The following is a 22,163-nucleotide window of genomic DNA, read 5'->3' as shown; positions in this document are numbered from 1 at the left end:
CCCTCATATATTCTCAGGTGTATGTGCAGGTGTACAATGTTGCTACCCGTGTAATCTTTATCTTCTTCATAGTACTTATTTTTCTAAACAGCGACTTGACAATCCGTATTATATTCTCAAGCCTGATAGACCCCCTTTCCTCTATTCTCAAGATGCTTATAATACCTTAAATATACCTTTCTTTTCTCGGCTCTTTGGCCTATTTCACGTTTCTTCCAATTTTAGCCCACCCCTCCTTTCTATTCTATCTTGCTCGCCTAGTTTTTCATGTAGTTGCTTGACTTGATCTCAAGTTTTTGATTTTAATTAAATTAAAAAACAAGTTTTTTTTTTCAACTGAAAGTAAGGAGCAATATTAACACTTAAAACGGACAGAAATTATTACGTATATGAAGGGGATTGCCCCTTTTTCAACACCTCGCTCTTTACGCTAACACTTTTTTAGAATTTTTAAAAAAGCTTCCTATTGTTTTAATTAAACGACCCTTGTGTTTCAGGAATCGTTCTCAAAGAATTGGGAAAAAAATTCAAACTTTAGCATAAAGAGCGTGGTATTGAGGAGGGGGCAATCCCGTTCGTACGCGGAATAAGTCTCTTCGGTTTAAGTTTTAATGTTGCTCCTTACTTTCAGTTGCAAAAAAACTTCTTTTTTAAAATCTAATTTCTGATCGTTTTTAATAACGCCAGGAAATCTGGCCCCGCCTTCACGGAGAAATCCCCCTCCCAATGAAATATCCTCTAGACAATTCAATCATGGTGAAAATTTTTCCTGGACAATTACCCTCAACAACTCCAACCGTAAAATTGAGACGGAAAAAGAAAGCAAGACATTTAAAAAGGATTTTCTATAGGAAGTGTGGAAAATTCCCCCAGTGTATAATTTCCCCTGACAACTTCACTCCCTGGAAACTCCCTTCCCCATAGAAAATACCCCCGTGGAAAAACACCCACCTAAAAACTCGCCACACCCACTCGAAAATGTATACCTACTTCACAATAACAAATACCATGTGTAATACAGTTACTATGTGGGCAAATTTTATGACTTAAAGAACTTTCCCCTGGGGCTGGGGGGTATGTTATATGCAAAGGCAAAGTTAATGGGCCTTTTTACTATGATGAGCAAAATGGCTATCTCAAAATTTTGATTGGACGACTTTGGGGAAAAAAGGTGGGGTGGGGCCAGGTTGCCCTCCAATCTTTTTGGTCTCTTAAAAAGGACACTAAGAACTTTTAATTTCCGTTTGAGTGAGCCCTTTCGCGATATTCTAGGACCACAGGGTCGATACAATCACCCCTGGGAAAAAACAACCAACAAACAAAAAACCAACTAATGAACACGCATCAGTGATCTTCTTTCTGGCAAAAAATAGAAAATTCTATATTTTCGCAGATAAGAGCTTGAAGCCACCACAATATGGTTTGATACGCTGAATCTGATGGTGGGCTTTTCATTAAGATTCTAATGCTTTTAGGGGGGTGTTTTGCCCTTTTTTCAAAAATCAGGCAAATTTTCTGAGGCTCGCAGCCTTTAATCGATAAGATTAAACTTCATGAAACTTATAAATTTAATCATTAACTTGTAAATTTAATAGACTTATAAATTCAATGTACGCTAAGGGGAATGCCGATGACAGTATGGTATGAGGGAGGTATGGAGGTGGGACCAGTTCTACACCTTGTGATGCCATTGAGTCTCGCATCGGCAAACCCAAGTTGTAAAAATAATGGAAAAGTGCCTGTACACTAGCTGTGTGTACTTACTTCTTTGGTGGGATCATCTAGTTAAAAGATTCCTTTGACAAGTATCACTTAGCATTTCATTGATGCCAAATGAAGATCAAGACGTCTAAACTAGTGTCATGGTTAATCATAGTTAGCACCCCAAGGAGTGAGTTCGCCATAGACGCCAAATGCTTAGCAGTTAAATTAGCATATCCTGGGTGGTCTTATATCGAGTGAGCTGAATGCGTGATATGGCTCAATCATGCTGAAACCACTTTTGAAACCATCAATTGTTCATGAAGTCTCGTGCCTTGCCCGATAATCACTTAATTAAGTAGTGTCAGTTCTTAAGTAAAAATTTCATTTCGCTCAAATTGGTTTAGAAAGGATCACATCATCTGACAAGCGTGGATATGAAGATCCTCACGACTGAATAATAATAATAATTAATAATTTATTTTTAACCCGCTACAAAACAACAAACACAAGCGGAGTACTAGGAAAAAAGAAACATGAAAAGAAACAGAAAAACATGAAACATTAAAACAAAAAAAATGAAACAGAAAAACAGAAAACATGAAAAAGAAACAGAAACAGAAAAGACACTTCAAAATACACAAATATAATGCACAATCACTAACGACAAAACAATTTATTTAACAGGTGGAAACAACCTAGAGAAGAAAGCAGCATTATCAGCTAAAACAGTATTTAATCTTTCAAATGACGCAGTAATATCCGTAGCATCGTATTTACTAACAATGGCATGATTACGGTTAGAACAAGGCAAATAAAGTAGGTACTTATGGTACCGAAAGTACATCACTCGAATTTATTTTAGTTGTTTCTTCTGAAGCAGAGGATAAATACCATACATAAATAAAACGGAAAGGTCACAAAATGTACTATAAAGACGGGCGAGTGCTCGACGTGAGTAACGACCACGATCAGCGACGACTTTCCCGTAACCTCTCTGAAGCTTTTGTTTAATGTTGACAAGAACTTTTACACGGAGCCTAGAGAGCGTATTGCAAAAATGGATACCAAGCCACTTAATAACATTCACATATCGAATTGAATAAGATTCACATGGCATTGCAAAAACTGTAGCTGGTGATTTTACGTTTATTGCCAAGTACTCAGATTTATCAACATTTAGGATTAATCTGATATTAGAAAAAAGACGAGAAACAAGATCAACTGAGTGAAAATCAGTGAAAATCAGCCTTTGGTTAAATTTAAATGGTATAGCTCCAGATATCATATACTCTGGCTACTTTCTTGACTCAAGACTATCTTGTCGCACGATTATCTGACTACGAACATGAATAACAGATTTGTGTCATAAACATGCTAATCAAAACTTAGAAAACGAATTAGTACATCCCAGCTTTTCCAGGACTTAGAATAGTTAGTGTTGGTTGCTTAGCCAAGGATGATTCAAAGTGTCTTCACCCCTTCCTCTCTCCTTAACGGAACACTACACAAACATTCTTTTTGAATATATAAATGGAATTTTATTATAAAGGTATTTTACCCCCTTATGTCGCTCCCTCCCTTATGAATAAATTCTCCTGTCCAAATGGTCCTCTGAGCAGCCGCTGGCACAAGTGCCAGATATCTGTCACTCAATCGCTGTATTAACATATCAAAGCTGTTCACATATTTAAATTGATGAAACATCTGGCAGTAAGAAAAAGATTAGCTCTTGTTAACAGGATATTTTTCTTTCAGATTAGGTGGTGGTAGCCCAACACTCTCAGAGCTGACCCTTTTAGCAGCCGCTCGTCATTCTGCTTCGGCATCGCAGGCTGTTAGTCAGTCACCTCAGATGCACCCAGAGCTTCATCCCGCATATCGAATTAATCCATATGTTGAACATCTGTATGGTTCTCTTCACACTAGCCCAGTTGCATCCCTTAGAGGGTTGAGTCCTGCTTTAGATCCCAGAAGTGAGTAGAATTGTTTTTAGAAATGTCCCTAGTCATGGTCAATATCCCTGTAAGACTTTAGATAAATGTAATTCAGAGTATTACCACTAAATTGATTCTATCACTTTGCGCCTATTGTTTAGTATTCAAGACATGCGAATAAGTTTTGTGTTTTTGTTATTGCAATTGTTTATTGTTTTGCCTAGGCTGCATAGAGACCGAAGGATTGTTCATAAGTTTGGGGCTTAGTATATTTTGATGTCTTATAAAAATTCGGATTTAGAAGAAGAAGAGGCCTATTAAAGTCGGATTCAAAGAAGAGGCTTATTTCAAAGAAGAAGCTTATTAAAGAAGAGGCTTATTAACGTCAGATTCAAAGAAGAGGCTTACTTCGGGGGGAGCGTGAAGGTGGATATGGAGTCTTGCTCCATAAATCCTAAATTTTCTTGAATTTGTGGGCACCTCTTGTTTAAAGTGACAAATAAAATTATCTGTCAATTATTATTACCCCCACCCGGTACCTGTCGAGCTTATTTGTGGTTAGGTCTTTATCATCCTGTCATTTATTTTGCTTTGTTGTATTTGCTTTTGTCGTTTTGCCATAGGGAATGTTTATTTTCTATATGTTTTCTTTTTTTGTGTTTGCTGCTCTCCTTCTCCTGTCAGAAAGCTATAAATAATTTATTATTGTTACATGGAAAAGTTTTCTTATGTCCATTACACATTCAACGTTTTGTGTTTTTCATTATTTCGATTTTTCGCTACGTCCTACGTCCCTGACAAATCCGCCTCCATCTTGTGTCTGATCCACCAATGGAGTTTTTCTAATATAATTCCCAGAAAACTGCAAGATAACTTTTTGATTTTTGGCATGACTATTGGAAACAAAATCACCGTCCCCTACTGCAACTAACAACTTCCTCCAGCGCCAAGCCGCATGAGGCCAACACAGGTTTTAACGCTTTTCTCCACCCAACCTATTCAATGCTTCACTCTCTATCCCCTTCCATGAAGTTCCAGTTCCCTTAAAATCCATCCCTGTGACCCCTTCCCACCCTATTCAGGGACGACCTGTTTTTCTTTTGGCCCCAGACGGATTACGCAACAGCGTAATCTTTGCCAAATCTGTTATCCTCCATCCTTTGACAAGCTGTCTTAACCTATCTTTTACCGTAGCTCTAGAAAATGGTATGAACTAACTTCATTTTTTTCGTATAGTTTATTTTGGATAACGGTCCACCAAACGATTACTAAGACTATCCTGAGCATACTTGTATACTAGTTAAAAGTATATAGGTACTTACGTTTTATACCGACCCCACTGTTGTTCTTCATCTGTTTAAAACCGGTTTTCTTTGTGTGCTCAGAGATAAACTACGATGCAGGTATATTTTAATTAAATATTTAAAATATAGAGTTGGATAGGCTTGATATTTCATATAATGCGTTCTGGGCGGCCTGCTTTCCTTAGTTCTCTGTTGTAGTTTCCATTATTTTGTTACTAAAGTATTATATTTTAATCAAATTTTAGTATATATCATCATGATTGATCTAACTTCACTTCTTCTTTGTAGTCGGTATAATACGTAAGTACCGTATATATGTTACAAATTACATGTCTTGAGCATATACTCTCGTTTAAATTTTGAGAAAATTAATTTATTTCTTCAAAATTTAATATTCTGATGAATAATTCATTTCTTCATCTGGGTAGTTTAATAAAGACATTACATTTTTTTTCATAAAATTGAGTTTCTATTGTTTAAAACACATGCGTGCTTGGGCTCAAAGCTTGATTAAGACATTTCCAATCAGCAAAAGAATAACCGAAACTAAGCAAGGGTCACGGCGTGGTTGTAAATTTTCATGCCATATAATTACAGGTCGTTATTCTGCATTGTAATTTTGGTGCCTAGGTATGTTAGTAAGGATACAGCGCAAATTGGCAAATAACTTAGGTACATGGGCGAACTCAACTTTTTGAAATGGGAGGGGAGTTTAGGCGTTGTTATCATTTACTATAAATAGTCAGCAACAGTAACGAGAGTAATTTAAACTTTGACCATATATCTGAACGAAAATAATTGTTTGCATAATATTACTGTGGGAAAGGATTTAAGGGCGATCGTGTTTTTTAGTTACTTAAATGCTTAAAGCGTTTCGGACTGCTGTTTTATTTATGATACAGTTATTTTTTTTCTTAAGAGAATCCATTTTTGGACACCTAAATTTTGTTTTCCCCATTGAAACATGTGATTTTGTGACAAGCATTCAAAAGGACGAGATATGGACAGGGGTGTCAGTTCACAAAAATATGGGGGAGAGGGGCTACTTTTTTATTGAAACTAGAAAGGTATTTTTTGGCGCAAATAGCCTAACAAAAAGGGTAATCTTCAATGGAAATACCAAAAAGAATACTTTTCAATTGAAATATAAAAAATGTATTCCGAAATCGGGGGAGGGTAATATAGTCTCAGATCTGTACATTCAATGATTCAGAAATATGATATTACTTAGACTTTTTCTTGGGGAATTGTCTGAACTTACTTCAAATAGGAAGTTCGTAATTTTTGCACGAATTTTCGATAACTTTTATGTTTCCCTGTGAAAAACAAGATTTTGTGACCAACATTCAACAGCAATTTACACTAAAGGGAGGATATGCTTTTATTTTTGACAGGGGTGTCAATTCAAGAAAATGTAGGAGGAATTTTTTTTCCATTAAAAAAACAAAAAAAAAGGTAATTACATCACCAAAAAAAGTTTGAAAAAGTTTTTCAAAATCGAGGGAATTGGGAGAATATTAAGATCTATACATTCAACCAACGAGAACTAAGGATATTACTTTGACCATTTCTTAGAGAATTGTTTGAACATCAAAATACTAAAGTTTTACTTTTTTTTGTCACATTTTCAACATATATTTAAAAAAATTGAGTAAATTTCAACTTTCAATTTGGTAAACGGATAAAACTGAATTTTAGCTATTGAATAATGACAAAATTGTCGTCCTAAGTTGAAACATTAAAGCCATAGGATTGTAGAAAAGGAGGACTTGACAGTATTTGTGCGTGGCAGTACAGAAGTGACAGTAGGGCTTGACACACCCAAAACTTCCTCAGGGAATGGACCTTAAACGTATATGGATGTTGTCGATTGGTTACAACCTGAATTTAAGAGGTGCATTGTTAAAACAGTAGAAGTTGAATCCCAGTAGACAAAGCAGAAATACAAGAAATATATGAAAAATACAAGAAATTACGAGTGAAATTCTACAAATCTTGAGATGTTTTGGAGAGAAGCCTCACCCCCTTCTTACATCTGCATTTGCACCTTACTGCATTTTTTTACCCAGAAACAATTATGAAAAATATTAAGTCAAACTCTTTGTATAGTAGGCTATAATCAAAACTGGCAATGTATATTATTATTTGCTTTTTATTTATTGCACAAATTAATTGAATAAGTGAATAATTGCAAAGGTGCCTTTTCCAGTCTCGGTTTTTTTATGCTTCAAGGGAAACTAAATCTACGAATCATCCCCTACGAAAAGAAAAATATTGCAAAATTTTTATCTGATTTGATCTTATATGATTCTAAGAAGTCTTATCTGACTTTCTTATGTGATTGAATTCTTGAAAACTAAGGGAAGAAAATTTACAGTCTTTATTTTACTCTTTACGCAAGTTTTATTACTAGAATTTCATTTTTCCTATCAATAAATGCTAATTTTGGATTTAATTTCAGAGGGAGGGCACAAGCCAAAAAATCACATGTATGTAAAAAAAAGTATATGAGAAATTACAGGACGATCTTAAACATTCGCAGCAGTAAGACCCCACCCTGCCTGCACAAGCACATGCTTAGCAGCTTATATTAGGTCTATAGGCCTAATGTCTTGAAAATAGGATTTTAAGATTCTGAATAGTCTGTCCTTTAAACTTGTTTTGCTTTTTGCTAAAATTTTAAATCAATCGATTCTTCAAAATTTATTTCAGTTGTTTCTTTTTCTTCAAATAAGCCATCTGTCTATCTGAACATCTACTGCCACTTTTATTTCTTTCTAATTGAACATTAAATGACACCATTTTAATTAAATTGGCGACATAGTTCTGGACATTTATTCTTGATCTAATTTCGTCTTGGAAAAAGTAATTTTTCGCCGTGATATCAGAAGGGAAGACTATTTAAAAGATCTAAGTTGACATGTGCAAATGAGCTCCCAACAGGATGAGACATTCCGAAGACTTAGACACCGTGGAAAAGGAATGAGACACTAAGGGAAAAAAGATGTCGCTTCTCCACATTCCATATCAATATTTCTCACTTATTTGTCGAAAGATATTTAATCAAGGATCAACGTAAATTTAACTTTAGTAATTTAGTCACTTTTAGGATTCAGTAGAAGTGTAACTATAAATACGGTATTTAGAAGGGCGGTATTTGACGTCAAGATATACACACCAGAAATTTACTGGAGTGAATAACTTGTTTTTCATTTTTGTCCACAACCTGTAACTCCAATTACGGGATGGCCATCTAGTTTTTGAAGTATGATTTTTGTGTCTTTAAAAAAAAAAATATTGAAGAAAATATCGTCTCTCCTCTTAAAGTTCATGGATTGGCGCCACTGTCGACGACTAGTTTTTATGGCACTTGGTATCTACCAAGTGACATAGCGATCGCGAATTCTGTCGGTCGGTCTGTCTGTCGGTCGGTCCGTTTGTCCCGATTTTGCTAGTTTAGGCACTTCCAGGTAAGCTAGGACGATGAAATTTGGCAGGCGTATCAGGAACCAGACCAGATTAAATTAGAAATTATCGTTTCCCCGATTCGACCACCTGGGGGCTGAAGGGAGAGGAAAAATTAGAAAAATTAAGGTATTTTTAACTTACGAGTGGGTGATGGGATCTTAACGAATTTTTATATTTGGATGGACCTTGTGACTCAGAGCTCTTATTTCAAATCCTGGCCGTCATCAAGCCTCTGATTTTCCTTTTAAAGCAATCTATTGATTCTTAGAATTTTGCTAGAGCTCATACCGTATGAGCTCTTGGCTCTTCCGACTTCGTCACAAGTGCCATATGAGCTCTTAGCTTTTGTCTGTACAAGAAAGGGTTTATTAGTTATCAAAGTTGCGACTAATAAATTACGTCCCCTATGTACGTGCCTTTTTCCTAATTATAGCCTATCTATTATGAGTTAGGAAAAAAGAACATTAAGAATTTGGAAAGAAAAAGAAGTAGGGAGTTCTAATTATCTTGAGAACCAACTAAGGTAGAAGAAAACGGATAGAACCAATCGATAAAACTTATTTAGTATGAAGGGATGGGTTCAAATTTAGTTTCTTTTTAGAAATATCACATAAAACCTTTTTAGTTATCCATCCGATATGAAACAACTAAAATTGACAAATTTCTCAGGAAGCCAAAAAAAAAAAAAATTATGATGTTCCTTCATCAACATGAGCCTAGAAACGTACCTTATCCAGGGGAATTTTTTTAACGATGAAGGAGTTTTTTTTTATAAGAGTTCTGGTTCCTGAGAAAAGAACATTATGTCAACATAAAATTTCAAGGGAAAATGTGTTAGCATTGTATTGCATTTTGTGCCATTCTCAACATAAAAGAAAAAAAAAATTGATAGATCGTTTTACGATTGAATATTTTTTTTGAATATATTTTTGGATGGGAAGATGTGGTCAGATTCAAGGGTCGTGAAATAGTACTCTGTTTAATGTTCAAGGACTTTCTACTTCATAATCACCCACTTGCAGCTCAAGGGGTGAGGGTTCACGCTCTCCATGGGTAAACATAATTCTATCTAAAGTTTAACCCCTATTTGAAACCGCTTTCAAGTGCTTAAAAATCTTATTAATTGCCAAAATGTTGTGCTGACCCCAGGCACTTTATATTTATTAAATTGAATTTATTCTTTAGTAGAATAATACATAGTAAATACTAATTTTAGGTTGTTTTTTTTTGGGGGGGGGGGGTAACATTTATTTTCTTTTCCAAGCACATCCATCAGAAATTCACGTTCCAATTCAACTGAAGTCTCAGCTCAACATCACTTACACAAATAAAAAACCACCATAATTAATATGAAATAATGGAAAAACTTGGTTTGAATACATAACCTATTATTTCCTTAACATTGAAGACCTGACATGAATTTCTACAACAAAGGTCTTTCTGTTTTATATCTATAATTTGTCGAATTCGATCTGTAAAAACAAGGCGCAGACGGGTCTCATGCTGTGGTAATTACTTCGGTCTTTGCATTCAACTTTTGTAGTAAATAATACAAGTTTCCGGGTATTGATGGGTAAAGACAATGATGGGTTGTCATAAAATATTTAAGTGGCAAAAGATATGAATTTTAATCAGCGAAACATTGTCAAATTTTTTTATGTGATATCGTTAAAGAACAGTGGAATTCCCAAACCCTTCTTATATTCACCTATAATTTCAATCATGTTTCACTGTCTAAGGAAAGAACTTGTCCCTATTTCAACTTTTATTTGTGCAGCACGATATATAGGTACCTGATGTTGCAATACTGAAAACTTCGTTTTTAACATGGGGGGGGAGGGAATGCCGTGTATTAAAACCAAACAAGTATTCGCCTCGACTTTCAAACAGAAAGCGAAGCTGACGCACAGGACCGTATTGCCAGAACTTTCATGAATATTGTCTGGGAAAAGAAATTGTGTAAGTTTGACCGCGCTTCCATTGTCCCAATCACCTTATCTCAGTAACGTGACTATTCTGCTATTTCGATTTAATTATATACCAGGGCAGATCTAGACCAAAATCTTGGGGGGGGGGAATCTGCTAATAATTGACAAATTTATTCTGAAAAAGAGTAAAAAAAGAAAAAAAAAACAGGGAAAGAGGGCGCCAGAAAAAATCTTCGGTGGCCCAGGCCCCTCTGGATCCGCCGGTTTTTTATGCTATGTACTACCTCCTGTCTGCTATCTTTGTGACTATCTCAGCTGTCCTAATAATTTTCAAAAATTGTATTCATTTCGTGAAGATGTGAGGCCACTAGAGCAATATTTTGAATCTTGTGCTAAAAACCACTAGACAGAAACCCTTTCCACTAGCGGCCTAGATTCATTTTTCGAGTCTCACCAATTCTCGCCAGTTTGTGAATATATTTTGCAAGTCGGCAGTTAAGCGAAGTCGCTATGTAAATTTTGAGATGTATGTCTGATTGAAAGGGAATTTACCTGAAATCTTCGTATTAAGTCTAACGATAAAGAAAGGCTACTTTGAATACCTATTTAATATCGACACTACAACCTATCGGTATTGTACATTCAATATACGTCTTTGAACACAAAGCTTTTCTTTGTCAAATAACCTTTAGCCGAACGAGAAAATTAGTTTATGAACTTGGACTGAAATAAAACCGTAATTATCACTCATACTTTTTCATGGGGCGGCTTGAAATTTGACGAGGTAAAAACTGATTCCCCCATTGACCTATCTTTAGTCCCTTTAAGGTTACCAACTGATGAACTATCAAGGAATACTAAGGGTTTTAGAGTGAAATAAATAAAATTTACTCTGAAAAAAGCCTGCACTTATGATACATTACTACACTCTTTTTACAGTTCATGTCTAAGAGTATGAGTAACTGATAAGTGTCGTATCTTCCGCGATTTAACATGGAAAGATATGAATTGAAAACTACTAGCGCTAAACGCAGCGTAGTGGCTGGTGAAAGCATTAAAAGGGTCTCTAAATAAGTAGAATATTTAAAAAAGAAAGGGATAATTGATATGATAATGATAGAGACCTAGCCTAATTTGTGTATTTACAGCATTTAAAAGTGAAGTCTCTGGGGTGTAAGTAATAAATAACCTGTACTGGTTTTGTTTCAAAAACTAATTTAGCTCAATAAGCCTATCCAGGCTGCACAAAGTAGACCTGGGTTTAAACTGGTAGGAATAGTAGTTACATGGTTTTGGACTCATTACTCTCACCTGCATTTCAAATTGCATAAAAAGGCAAGTATTTGCCTGTTTATGGTAGGCTAATCTACTGTTAAAAAACAAATATTAGGCCTAGACTAATAAATTCGCCTGACGTTAGATGGCACGTTTTTTGTACTCTCGCGAGTTAACACTTTTATCAATTGTCCATACTCTCTAGTTCATGTATTATGGTTGCGCAATTTGCCAAGTATGACGTCATATTCAAGACATGCAAGGAGAACCGTACCAATGACTATGATTTAGGGGGGGGGTCAAATAGTAAATTCGCAAATTGTTCAGATTTCATGAATTAGTGATGCTATTATTCCCAAAGTAAAATTTCCTTTAATACTGAAATGCCTGTTTTTCTTAGGGGAACGCATCCATGAAGAAAATGTTCTCGGGGTTTATGTACAGAGAGTTTACTAGTAAAATGTTTTGACTCAAACTCTTTGGTCGTTTACTGGTTTTATACTAGTTCGAAGTTTAAATCTCATCGGTTTTATTATCCGGAGAACATCCGCCGGCTTCACATCTTTACACTTTCATCTGTTTATTGAAAATAAACTTCTATCAGGTGTTAGTTTTTAACTGTGTTATAAATGAACCCTTTCATGCTATAACACAGACGTCAAAGTGCCGCAAAGCTTTCGAACAATCCAAGGTCAGTCTCAAGGTCAGACTAAGCGTCGGTTTGAGTGACCCCATAAGTCAGAATTCGGAATTCTGATTCTTCCTGTTGAACTTGAAGACTGGTGTCATTATTCCCCTCTGACAGTAATGATATGGAACGCTGGAGAATGAGGGTGCACACAGCTTATACTCAAGGTCTCTAGGGGTTTAATGCTCGAGATATGTACATAAGAGGGGGCCTTCAGACTGCCTTCATGACTTCTCGCTGTTTTATATGATTTTTCTCAAAATCTCTTACATTTTTTTTCTCATAAGTTTCATATAATCTACCCTTTCTAATTTTAGCATTTGGTAATTTGGTAAATAACCGTTTGGCAATTTATCCTCCCATCCAAAAAAGTAATACGTAGGTGTATCCATGGTCTTACTCTTTATGAAATACATATTTTAAGAGCTTCAGGCGTCCAAAATTATAGACTACTAGCTGTCCCCAACACCTAGTTGGTGGGGGCGCTTCGCCCCCCCCAAGCCCCCCCCCCCCCGCACGCGTAAGTCGTTACGCGCCATTGTAGTTCTGTCCCTGTGTCCCACCTGTGAATATAGAAAGATATATATATATATATATATATATATATACTAGCTGTTGGGGTGGCGCTTCGCGCCACCCCAACACCTAGTTGGTGGGGCGCTTCGCGCCCCCCCAAGCCCCCCCGCGCGCGTAAGTCGTTACGCGCCATATTAGTTACGCGCCATATTAGTTACGCGCCATTGTAGTTGTGTCCCTGTGTCCCACCTGTGAATATAGATAGATTTATATATGTGTTTCAAACTACGTAAAAATTGCGAATATACAACATTCTTGGCTTTCCCATTGTCTGTCCATATACAAAGCCGTATGTACTAATAATGACGTCATATGCAAACGCTCTTTTTACAAACAAACAAACATGCATACACACAACTCGTTTTTATATAGATAGATAGATAGATAGATACAATACAAATTAACTACGTAAAACTTGTGAATATACAACAGTCTTCGCTGTCCCATTGTCTGTGCGTATAAATAGATTGTCAGGTTTACCGACCCTCAAAGATGCAACATACAATTGTACATTGGTAAAGCAATCTGTATTAAGATCTATACCGCATTTTTCTAGTGATTGCCCTTGAAATTGTAAAAATTTATGATTCTCGCCTGAGAATGGTAGAAGGGACCCTGCTTTATGATAAATTTGCCCTTTTACTTTGAAAGTAGACATAAATTGATCTGGATTTTCGATTTGGGCTCCAAACGACGTCATTTGGAAACATGAGTTGTATTGTCTGATTTTTGACAAAAAACGCTTAGATTCTGACGTAGTTCCAGTAAGGAAAGTCTTCAATGGCTCTGGTGGTGCAGCCAATAGAGGAAGTTTAACTTTTCCTGAGGCGCAACACATTCCCATTGTTTCACCATTGAATTTCAAGGCCTTGCAATAGGGACAAATTTTAGACATTGTCCCGATTTGAACACATCTACTCAAGCTATAATCATCGACTGGGTTGTACCTGAATGCCAGGCGATAACTTTCAGATTGCTCTGATTCCTCGGCACGCTTTCTTTTCTTACTTTCTCTATCAGCAGCAAGCCTGTTTCCCTGCTGGTCTTTTGATTCCTCGGCACGCCTTCTTTTTTCACTTTCTCTTTTAGCAGCAAGTCTGCTTCTGCGTTGCTCTGGTAGTTCCTCGGCATGCTTTCTGTTCTTTCTTTCTCTATCAGCAGCAAGCCTGTTTCCCTGCTGGTCTTTTGATTCCTCGGCACGCCTTCTTTTTTCACTTTCTCTTTTAGCAGCAAGTCTGCTTCTGCGTTGCTCTGGTAGTTCCTCGGCATGCTTTCTGTTCTTTCTTTCTCTATCAGCCTCAAGCCTGTTTCCCTGCTGGTCTTTTGATTCCTCGGCACGCCTTCTTTTTTCCTCGGCACGCCTTCTTTTTTCACTTTCTCTTTTAGCAGCAAGTCTGCTTTCGCGTTGCTCTGGTAGTTCCTCGGCACGCTTTCTTTTCTGACTTTCTCTATCAGCAGCAAGTTTTTTGGCATAGACTCTTTGAGCATCTTCATCAGTCATTGTAAACTTAAACATTAATAGAATTCTACGCGAACATATGTCTTATATAACTTGAATGACGTCACCTTCAAAGCAAAAATGATGGCAACTAATTTCATGACGTCAGCCGAAACATGACGTCACCTGATCCACGATCCACAGATCCACAGACAACTTATTTTTATATATATAGATATATATATATATATATATATATATATATATATATATATATATATATATATATATATATATATATATATATATATATATATATATATATATATATATATGTTTTTAACTACGTAAAACTTGCGAATATACAACATTCTTCGATGTCCCATTGTCTGTGCATATAAATAGATTGTCAGGTTTACCGACTCTTGAACATGCAACATAAAATTGTCCATGGGAAAAACAATCCGTATTCAGATCTATACCTGATTATTCTAATGATTGACCTTGAGCTTTGTTGATGGTGATTACTAATCGAACATTCCCTGTGTCCCCGTCGTTATTTATATATCCCCCTGTGCCCCCCGCATCCCCCTTGTAGTTGTGTCCCTGCGTCCTGGTCGTCATTTATATTCCCAGTATCCCGGTCGTCATTTGTATCCCAGTGTCCCAGTCTGTAATTTCTCTTTGAGCGTCCCAGTCGTCATTTATATTCCCTGTGTCCCGGTCGTTATTTGTGTCCCGGTGTCCCGGTCTGTAATTTATCTTTGAGTGTCCCGGTCGTCATTTATATCTCCCGGTCGTTATTTGTGTCCCAGTGTCCCAGTCTGTAATTTCTCTCTGAGTGTCCCGGTCGTCATTTATATTCCCTGTGTCTCGGTTTTTAATTTTCTTTTTCTCCTTTATTTTTCAGTTTTTTTCCTTTTTTTATTTTTTTTTCTTTTTCATTTTTTAGTTTTTTTTTATTAGTTTTTGCTCTTTTCTTTTTAGTTTTTTTTGTAGTTTTTACCTTTTTTAGTTTTTTTGTAGTTTTTACCTTTTTTAGTTTTTTTTTCTTTTTTTGGTTTAGTTTTTTACCTTTTTTTTAGTTTTTTAGCTTTTTTAGTTTTTTAGGATTTCCTTTTTAGTTTTTTTGTAGTTTTTACCTTTTTTAGTTTTTTTTTCCTTTTTTTGTATTAATGCTAAAGCCAAGGTTCGAACCTGGAACCTCTCGGACCTGGAACATAACGCTTTACCAACTCAGCTACTTCGGCTTGAATACATTCGTTTTTGAATTGGGTATGATGTGTCCCGGTCGTCATTTATATTCCCTGTGTCCCGGTCGTCATTTGTGTCCCGGTGTCCCGGTCTGTAATTTCGTCAGTCGACAAACATGACGTCAGACGACAAACAACTTCATGACGACATACAGCTCAATCCTTATAATGACGTCAGTCGACAAACATGACGTCAATCGACACACAGACAAACAGCTTATTTTTATATATATAGATTAGCGATCTGTTAGCGATCCAAAATCAGAAACTTATTTTAAAATTAGCGACATATTTTAATATTTGTTACATATTAGCAAAATTAGCGACTATAAGCGATCCCAAATTATAGATCTGGTCAAATGACAGGCATAAAGAAGAAAACATTTGTATCATATACTAATTTTAACTATACTAATTTAATCTACTAATTATATTATAATTTAATAATTTAATTAATATATTATAATTTAACTAATTATAATTTGATATACTAATAGTAATATACTAATTTAATGATAATATTTGTATCATATATTTTGTTTCGTAAATACTGAAGGAAAAATAGTTTGCCTCCTTCCTCCAAAAATTGTAGTTCCCTTACTGTCTCCAAAAAGCAGAAACTCTTTAAAAATTCTAATTTGATCCCCTAGTCATGGGACAAAACAGGGTAGTTTGCCGAAATCAAATATCGCGTATAGCAGGTGGCACATGTCAAGTGTGGCTGAATTTTGTGGCGCGCACGGTACTCGGCAATGTACACCAGAGGGAACGCCTCATTACGTTCTGAAACTACGTACAAAATGGTCATGTCTTAATGAAACATATCAACAGTGTGCAACTGTTATATAATGAGATATAGCTGCTTGCTTATAGTTCATCAGACCGAAATCAGATCCTTTCTTGTTAGTATCCAAAAACTAATTTTGTCTGGTTGCTGCTAACCAGACAAAATATAGCATCAATTGATGGTCGATTGTAAAAATCAGCGGAAAAGTGAAAAACTAAAGCTAAGTTAAGTGTAAGTACCAAATAAAAATATTTCAAGTGAAAACACTGAAAAACTGGTATTTTTTCAAATTTAGAGGAGAATAGTAAAAAAATTATGGGCCAGTGAATCCCCTTGCTCCACAATTGGTGCCACTGAATTCCATCCCTCTGGAAAAAAGAATATCACTACGGACTCGTTTAAAATTTATCAGAATATTTACCAAATATTCTGATATTTACCAAATATCAGTTAGGTCGTTGATATCCACAGTCTCAAGGTAAAATATCACGACGAAAAATTTGGCCATCAAGATGAGGTGGAGGGATCCCATGGTCCGGACTTTCTGGCCCAGCACATGATCTAATTGACATTTCTTACAATTTTTTTGGATCCTCAGCCTTTACTAAAGCACAATTTATAAGGGAAGAAAGCAGGAAAGAAATATGTAGTTGCTAAAATCTCGCAAACCTTTTTGGGTTGCGAAAAAACTGGTCCCCGAGGCTTAGTCACTTGTTGGCCCTTATTAGCTTATGCGTTAAATTCGTCATTTTGTTTATTGTACAAGATTCAACCAAACCCAAAGGGGGTCTGACAGTCATCAATTGCACCCTTATTTACATGTTGTTGTAAAAAGGAAATGTGGGACCCTTGTGTAGAAAGTTCCCCACTTACCACCCTTGGAAATATGAGAAGATCCGCAATTTAATTATCTTTCTAAGAATCATAATTGGACTTCTCATTTTTCTTCAAAGGAAGCTTCTTTTTCCTGGCGCCGGGTTTTTTTCTAATTCGTAAAATTTGAACAAAAATTTGGCAAAAGGCAATAATTTGGACACAGTTTAATTTTTAGTTTCTGGTGGGCTATTCGCAATGATATTTTTCGGGTATTTGGTATTCTTACTTTTGTTTACTACATCCGTGTATTGCCCAATGTCCAATCCCTTTTCCAAAGTCTTGGTTTGTAATTCTGTTCATTTACATTCTCTTCTCTCAAAGGGGGAGACCCAGTTAAAAAGTTTTAAAGAGTGTATAGAATCAGATTATTTTTGCTGAGTTTTTCTGTTTTGAGAAGAAAATGCACGAAGCAGTGTAGATTCATTGTTTCAGATAATGAATTGTTTTTATATTTCGTTTAAAATTTAATTTTTTACTATTATATCAGTTCCAGAACAGCGAATAATAGAAACTATAAGCAATTTATATTACTTGTAATTGCAAAAAGGAACACAATGTTAACGCCCTTTATGTATTATAAGCATTGTAGGGGCTAATTTTATTGCTATTTTCTATTCTAGACTGAAGTTGATAACAAATAAATAGTGATCATCAATTGAGATGGAGTTCTAAACCATATCGAGTGTCTTGAGTGCCACCAGAAAATTTCCTAGGGGTGGGAAGCGCTACCGGGAGTTGTGTTTTTTTTTTACCAAGATTTAAACAAGAAAATTTCTAATTTTCTTTTAATATACATTTTTTTTTTTTTTTTTTTTTTTTTTTTTTTTTTTTTTTTTTTTTTTTTTTTTTTTTTTTTTTTTTGGTTTCACCTGGGGAATTATCGCTAACCCTGGCCACTCTGCTGGCGCGCATGCACTTTGTAATTTCCAGAAAAGGTTTTGACGAAACCGGAATGCAGTGGACACTTTTTTCCTTGGGGGGGGGGCAACTACCCTCCCAAGATGTATTCCTCTGGATTTTGAGAAAAAATGTTTTTTTTTGTGTCGAAAAATTAGAAAACAGAAAAATTACCCACCTCCCTCCTTATATTCTGAGAAATAACTGTTGCGTATCTTCATTAATAAAAGAAGAAAAATCTTGCCCCAATTGCTCAAAAGTATATCTGAGCTCTTAATGCTAATTAGACAAATGGGTTTGAAGATTTAATAGATTTTTAAAGGTACATTTTAAGGTACTTTTATTTGTTCGGGTAGCTTTTCCCGAATGGCTTGGCTGTTTGTTACTTACGCTGCGTTCAATAGTGGCTTGTTTTTTGTTTATTAAGGAATTAAAAATTTTTGGTTTCTTTGTCATTCTGTTCTTTTACGGATCTAGGGAGGTAGTTTCCACTTCTTCTACCCCCTATTGACACGTATATTCTGCAGGCACGTATATTTCGCTCTATTTTAAAAGAGTGGATGAAATTCTGTAAGAGCTGAAAACAGAAAACAATTAAACCATATGATAAGCATTGGAAATTATTGTGAAAACCGAAAATATTGTTTAATTTTTTTTTTATGATAGACTGCGATCTTCTGTGAATCAGTGTACTTGATGCGATCATGAACACCGCTGGATAAGCAATGTAGCCCTTTGGTGATTAAGTTTATTGGTTTAATTAGTTCTTGGAAAGTATGTGTAAGGAATAGGACAAAAGAAGGCCTGTATGAATTGTATTTTCTGGTTATTTTCTTGTTACTTGTTAGTTATCCCAACCACTCCCAATTTCTTGATCTGAGTAAAACTGGATTCTCTATCTGCATTCGGAGATAATTGGCTTAGTTTCAGTAAGATAAACTACTATACAGATAAATTTTAATTAAATATTTAATATATAGGGTTGGTTAGATTAGGTTAGTATTTAATATAATGCGTTTTAGGAGGCCTGTTTTCCATAATTCTCTGTTTTAATTTCCATAATTTTGCCTCTAAAGTATTATATTTTTGTCATATTTTGGTATATTTCATTATGATTAACCTGACTTCACTTCTTGAGTGTGTTCGGGATAACTAAGAAGTACCCTTTTCTTTAATTGTTAAAAGTGGCTTTGTATGCTAATATCTCGATCGTTTTTTTTAGCTGCTGGCTTAGCTCTCCATGCTGATTATGCAATGCAAGCTCTAGGGCAAAGAGCACTAACAGACCTACATGCTTCATCCTCCCTCTTCGGCTCTCTCGAAGTCCCCTTTTTAGACGGTAAGTCTTATTCATGTCTATTTTCTATCTTAATTCTATTTTCTATACTCTTCTATTTCGTTTGTTGCTTGACAATGCGGTTGCTAAATCCACATATGAATTGGCGAAGCTGAATTTGCTTTGCTCATTCAGTATTGAAACTTGACTTCGATTAATAATCCGACAACCAGAAAGCCACAAACTAGTTTGACTTCTGCCAAAGATTGTTGATTATCGATTGTCAGATTGTCAAGAAAATTATAAGCGTAGGCAGAGGTACTTTCGTTATTATGATCAGGATTGCCATCACGGTCCTAAAATTGCCCTGAAAAATTTGGGTGTTCGCTCCTAAAATTTGGGTGTTACACAGTGATTGTGGGGGCTAAAGTAAAAAAATGACTGTAATAGTGATAAAATAGCAGTTTCGTGCTACAAGTGGCAACCCTGACTATGATGCATCGATGAATTTCTTTGCTAATATTATGAAATACGAAGAACTCGAACAATATAAAAAAATAAACACAGAAAAATGCACGAAAAGAAACACTATGAATTTAAACGAGTTTCGCAAGTTCATCTTGTTTGAAAGCAAGAGCTGGCAATCACGTTAGAAAAACTAACAGTGTTTCATAAGTTCCTTTTTACACCTGCGAGGAAATATCCTGTTTATAAACTTGGAAAATAGAGTCTTGTAGACTATGATACCAGTGTTTCCTAATTTCCGTGCCAAAAACTATTTTGTTAAGTGACAGGAAGCCAAAGCGCGTTATGAGATAATCATAATCATGCATTCAGAATATTTCAAAGCAGTATGGATTCACAGAAATGTGGGAGGGGTGTGTAGTTTTCAAAATTTATGGGGATAGTTTTGTTGTTTTTCAATTCTTTTAGTGTAAACACCGAAAATGCAATTCCTTTTTTAAATTCCTATGAAAGGTGTTTGTCGAAATCTAGGGGTAGAGGAAAATCCCCCCTCCCTCTAGTTTAGAAACCTAATTCACGTAAAGCTCGTGTTAGAATATTACTAGTCCAAATGACGAAAATCACTGTGTCGATGTATTTGTATTGGCCTAATTTTACCATTTTTTTTTTAATTCAACCAATTTTTCCATATATTTTCACCCATTTAAAATTTTTTGTAAATTTCATTAAGTAAATTCAATTTTTATCAAATCGGCCTGGCAGCACTATATCGGAAATGTTATCCGTTGAGATTTTAGGGCTTTGTCATCATAAAGAAATAAGTTTTTCTTCGGCTTACTAATCACGCTGAATAACACGACAGTCACGAATTGTATTTATTTCCTGCAATTCCTTACATTGCTAGATTAGATTTGGCATTTGACTACACTAGAAAAAAGGAGCCCATTATACTTTAGCTTAGCTACTTCTTTTTTTTATTAGTTGTCTCAATTTTTTAAATCATACAATGTTCCGTCGCCCAGCTCTTTATTTTTTTGTAGCGCTAATTTCAGTTATTTACTAATAAATATAAATATTTTCTGAGACAGCAATGGCTAAAGGTCCATTCACAATGAGATTTTTCATTGGATTTTCTGATAGGCACTAGATATAAGAAAATTTTATAAAAAGTCTGATTCGCTCAGTTTAGCGCTTGCTAAATCTTGGTAGCATAAAATTCCATTGTGAATGGGCGTATCAAAACGACAATATGTCACATAAAACGAAACCACATACATATTTAGTATTTGCTTTTATGGTGTGTTTTTTTTATGTTGTCGTGTGGACTTTTATCTGAACTTTTTTTTATTCTTAATTGTACACCAAGAGTGGTTGACTGGGAGCCACGACCGAAGTATTTGCATTGATCTGTCTTTTTTCCTTGGTTCAAATTTTCCTCGTTTATTATTCTTTGTTACATTTTCTCGTTTTGTTACTAACTATTAATTTCCTTGCTGTCTTTTTTCTATTTTTTCTCCCCTTTAGATTTTATACTTGTCTTTTAATCTATTTCTGTTTTATTTCACACTTGTGGCTAATAAATGAACCTAGTCTAGTATCTTTAACAAGCAAATGAAGTCAGTTGCTGTAGAACTTTTAGTTGAAATTTCCTTGCCATGTCCATTCAAGTCACATTTTTACCAGGATACTTTACGATACTTACGATACTTTACGATACGATACTTTATTAATAAACACAATTATAACTCTTTAAATTACACATCTACCGCACTGATTGAAAAACATACGATTTTGTTGGCGTGCAGTAGTAGAAATTAACCATTTTCTAAACACACACACACACACACAAGAAAAAAAAAACAGGGGGAAGATTTTTGGACTAATCTTGGAGAGTGATGGCATTTGATGTTAAATATTGAAATCTATTCTGAAGTTGTGGATATATTTTCTGGCTTTTCAGCTGAAACAAAAGAAACGTTTTTAAAAGGAAGTCACTTTAAGAACATATCTCTTGCTTCTATAGTTAGTAGCCGTATTAACATCGTAGTATAATTAAGTGGTCATGGTTATGAACCATTAAGATAGTTTGCTTTGAGCCATAAGATAGCTGCCTGTTCTAGGCATTTTTACAGGAGTTTAGTATCATTGAGACTAGGGGGGAAACCTGAAATTTTATCTAGCATGAATTGTAGGCTAATTCAGATAATCCAGGACAATCGCTGTCAATCTTGATGTTTTTAGGGGTGGGGTCTATGATTCCACCCTGTGTATATGCCTGTCTCTTGTTAATACTT

General features: G+C 35.4%; 1 protein-coding gene across 3 annotated transcripts in view; it reads left to right on the top strand.

The window, feature by feature from the left end:
• Window positions 1-22,163, top strand: part of LOC136031448 (transcriptional activator cubitus interruptus-like) — a 158,541-nt gene that overhangs the window by 71,129 nt on the left and 65,249 nt on the right. For all 3 annotated transcript variants that reach the window (XM_065711043.1, XM_065711044.1, XM_065711045.1), the window contains exons 3-4: window positions 3,460-3,677; window positions 19,351-19,467. In XM_065711043.1, coding sequence (XP_065567115.1) covers window positions 3,460-3,677; window positions 19,351-19,467 — 335 coding nt within the window. The remainder of the gene's footprint in view (window positions 1-3,459; window positions 3,678-19,350; window positions 19,468-22,163) is intronic.

The sequence above is a fragment of the Artemia franciscana genome, chromosome 9, assembly GCF_032884065.1.
Source record: "Artemia franciscana chromosome 9, ASM3288406v1, whole genome shotgun sequence".
NCBI lineage: Eukaryota > Metazoa > Arthropoda > Branchiopoda > Anostraca > Artemiidae > Artemia > Artemia franciscana.
The sequence above is the reverse complement of the archived record's forward strand: the minus strand, read 5'-3'. Positions and strand labels throughout refer to the sequence as shown.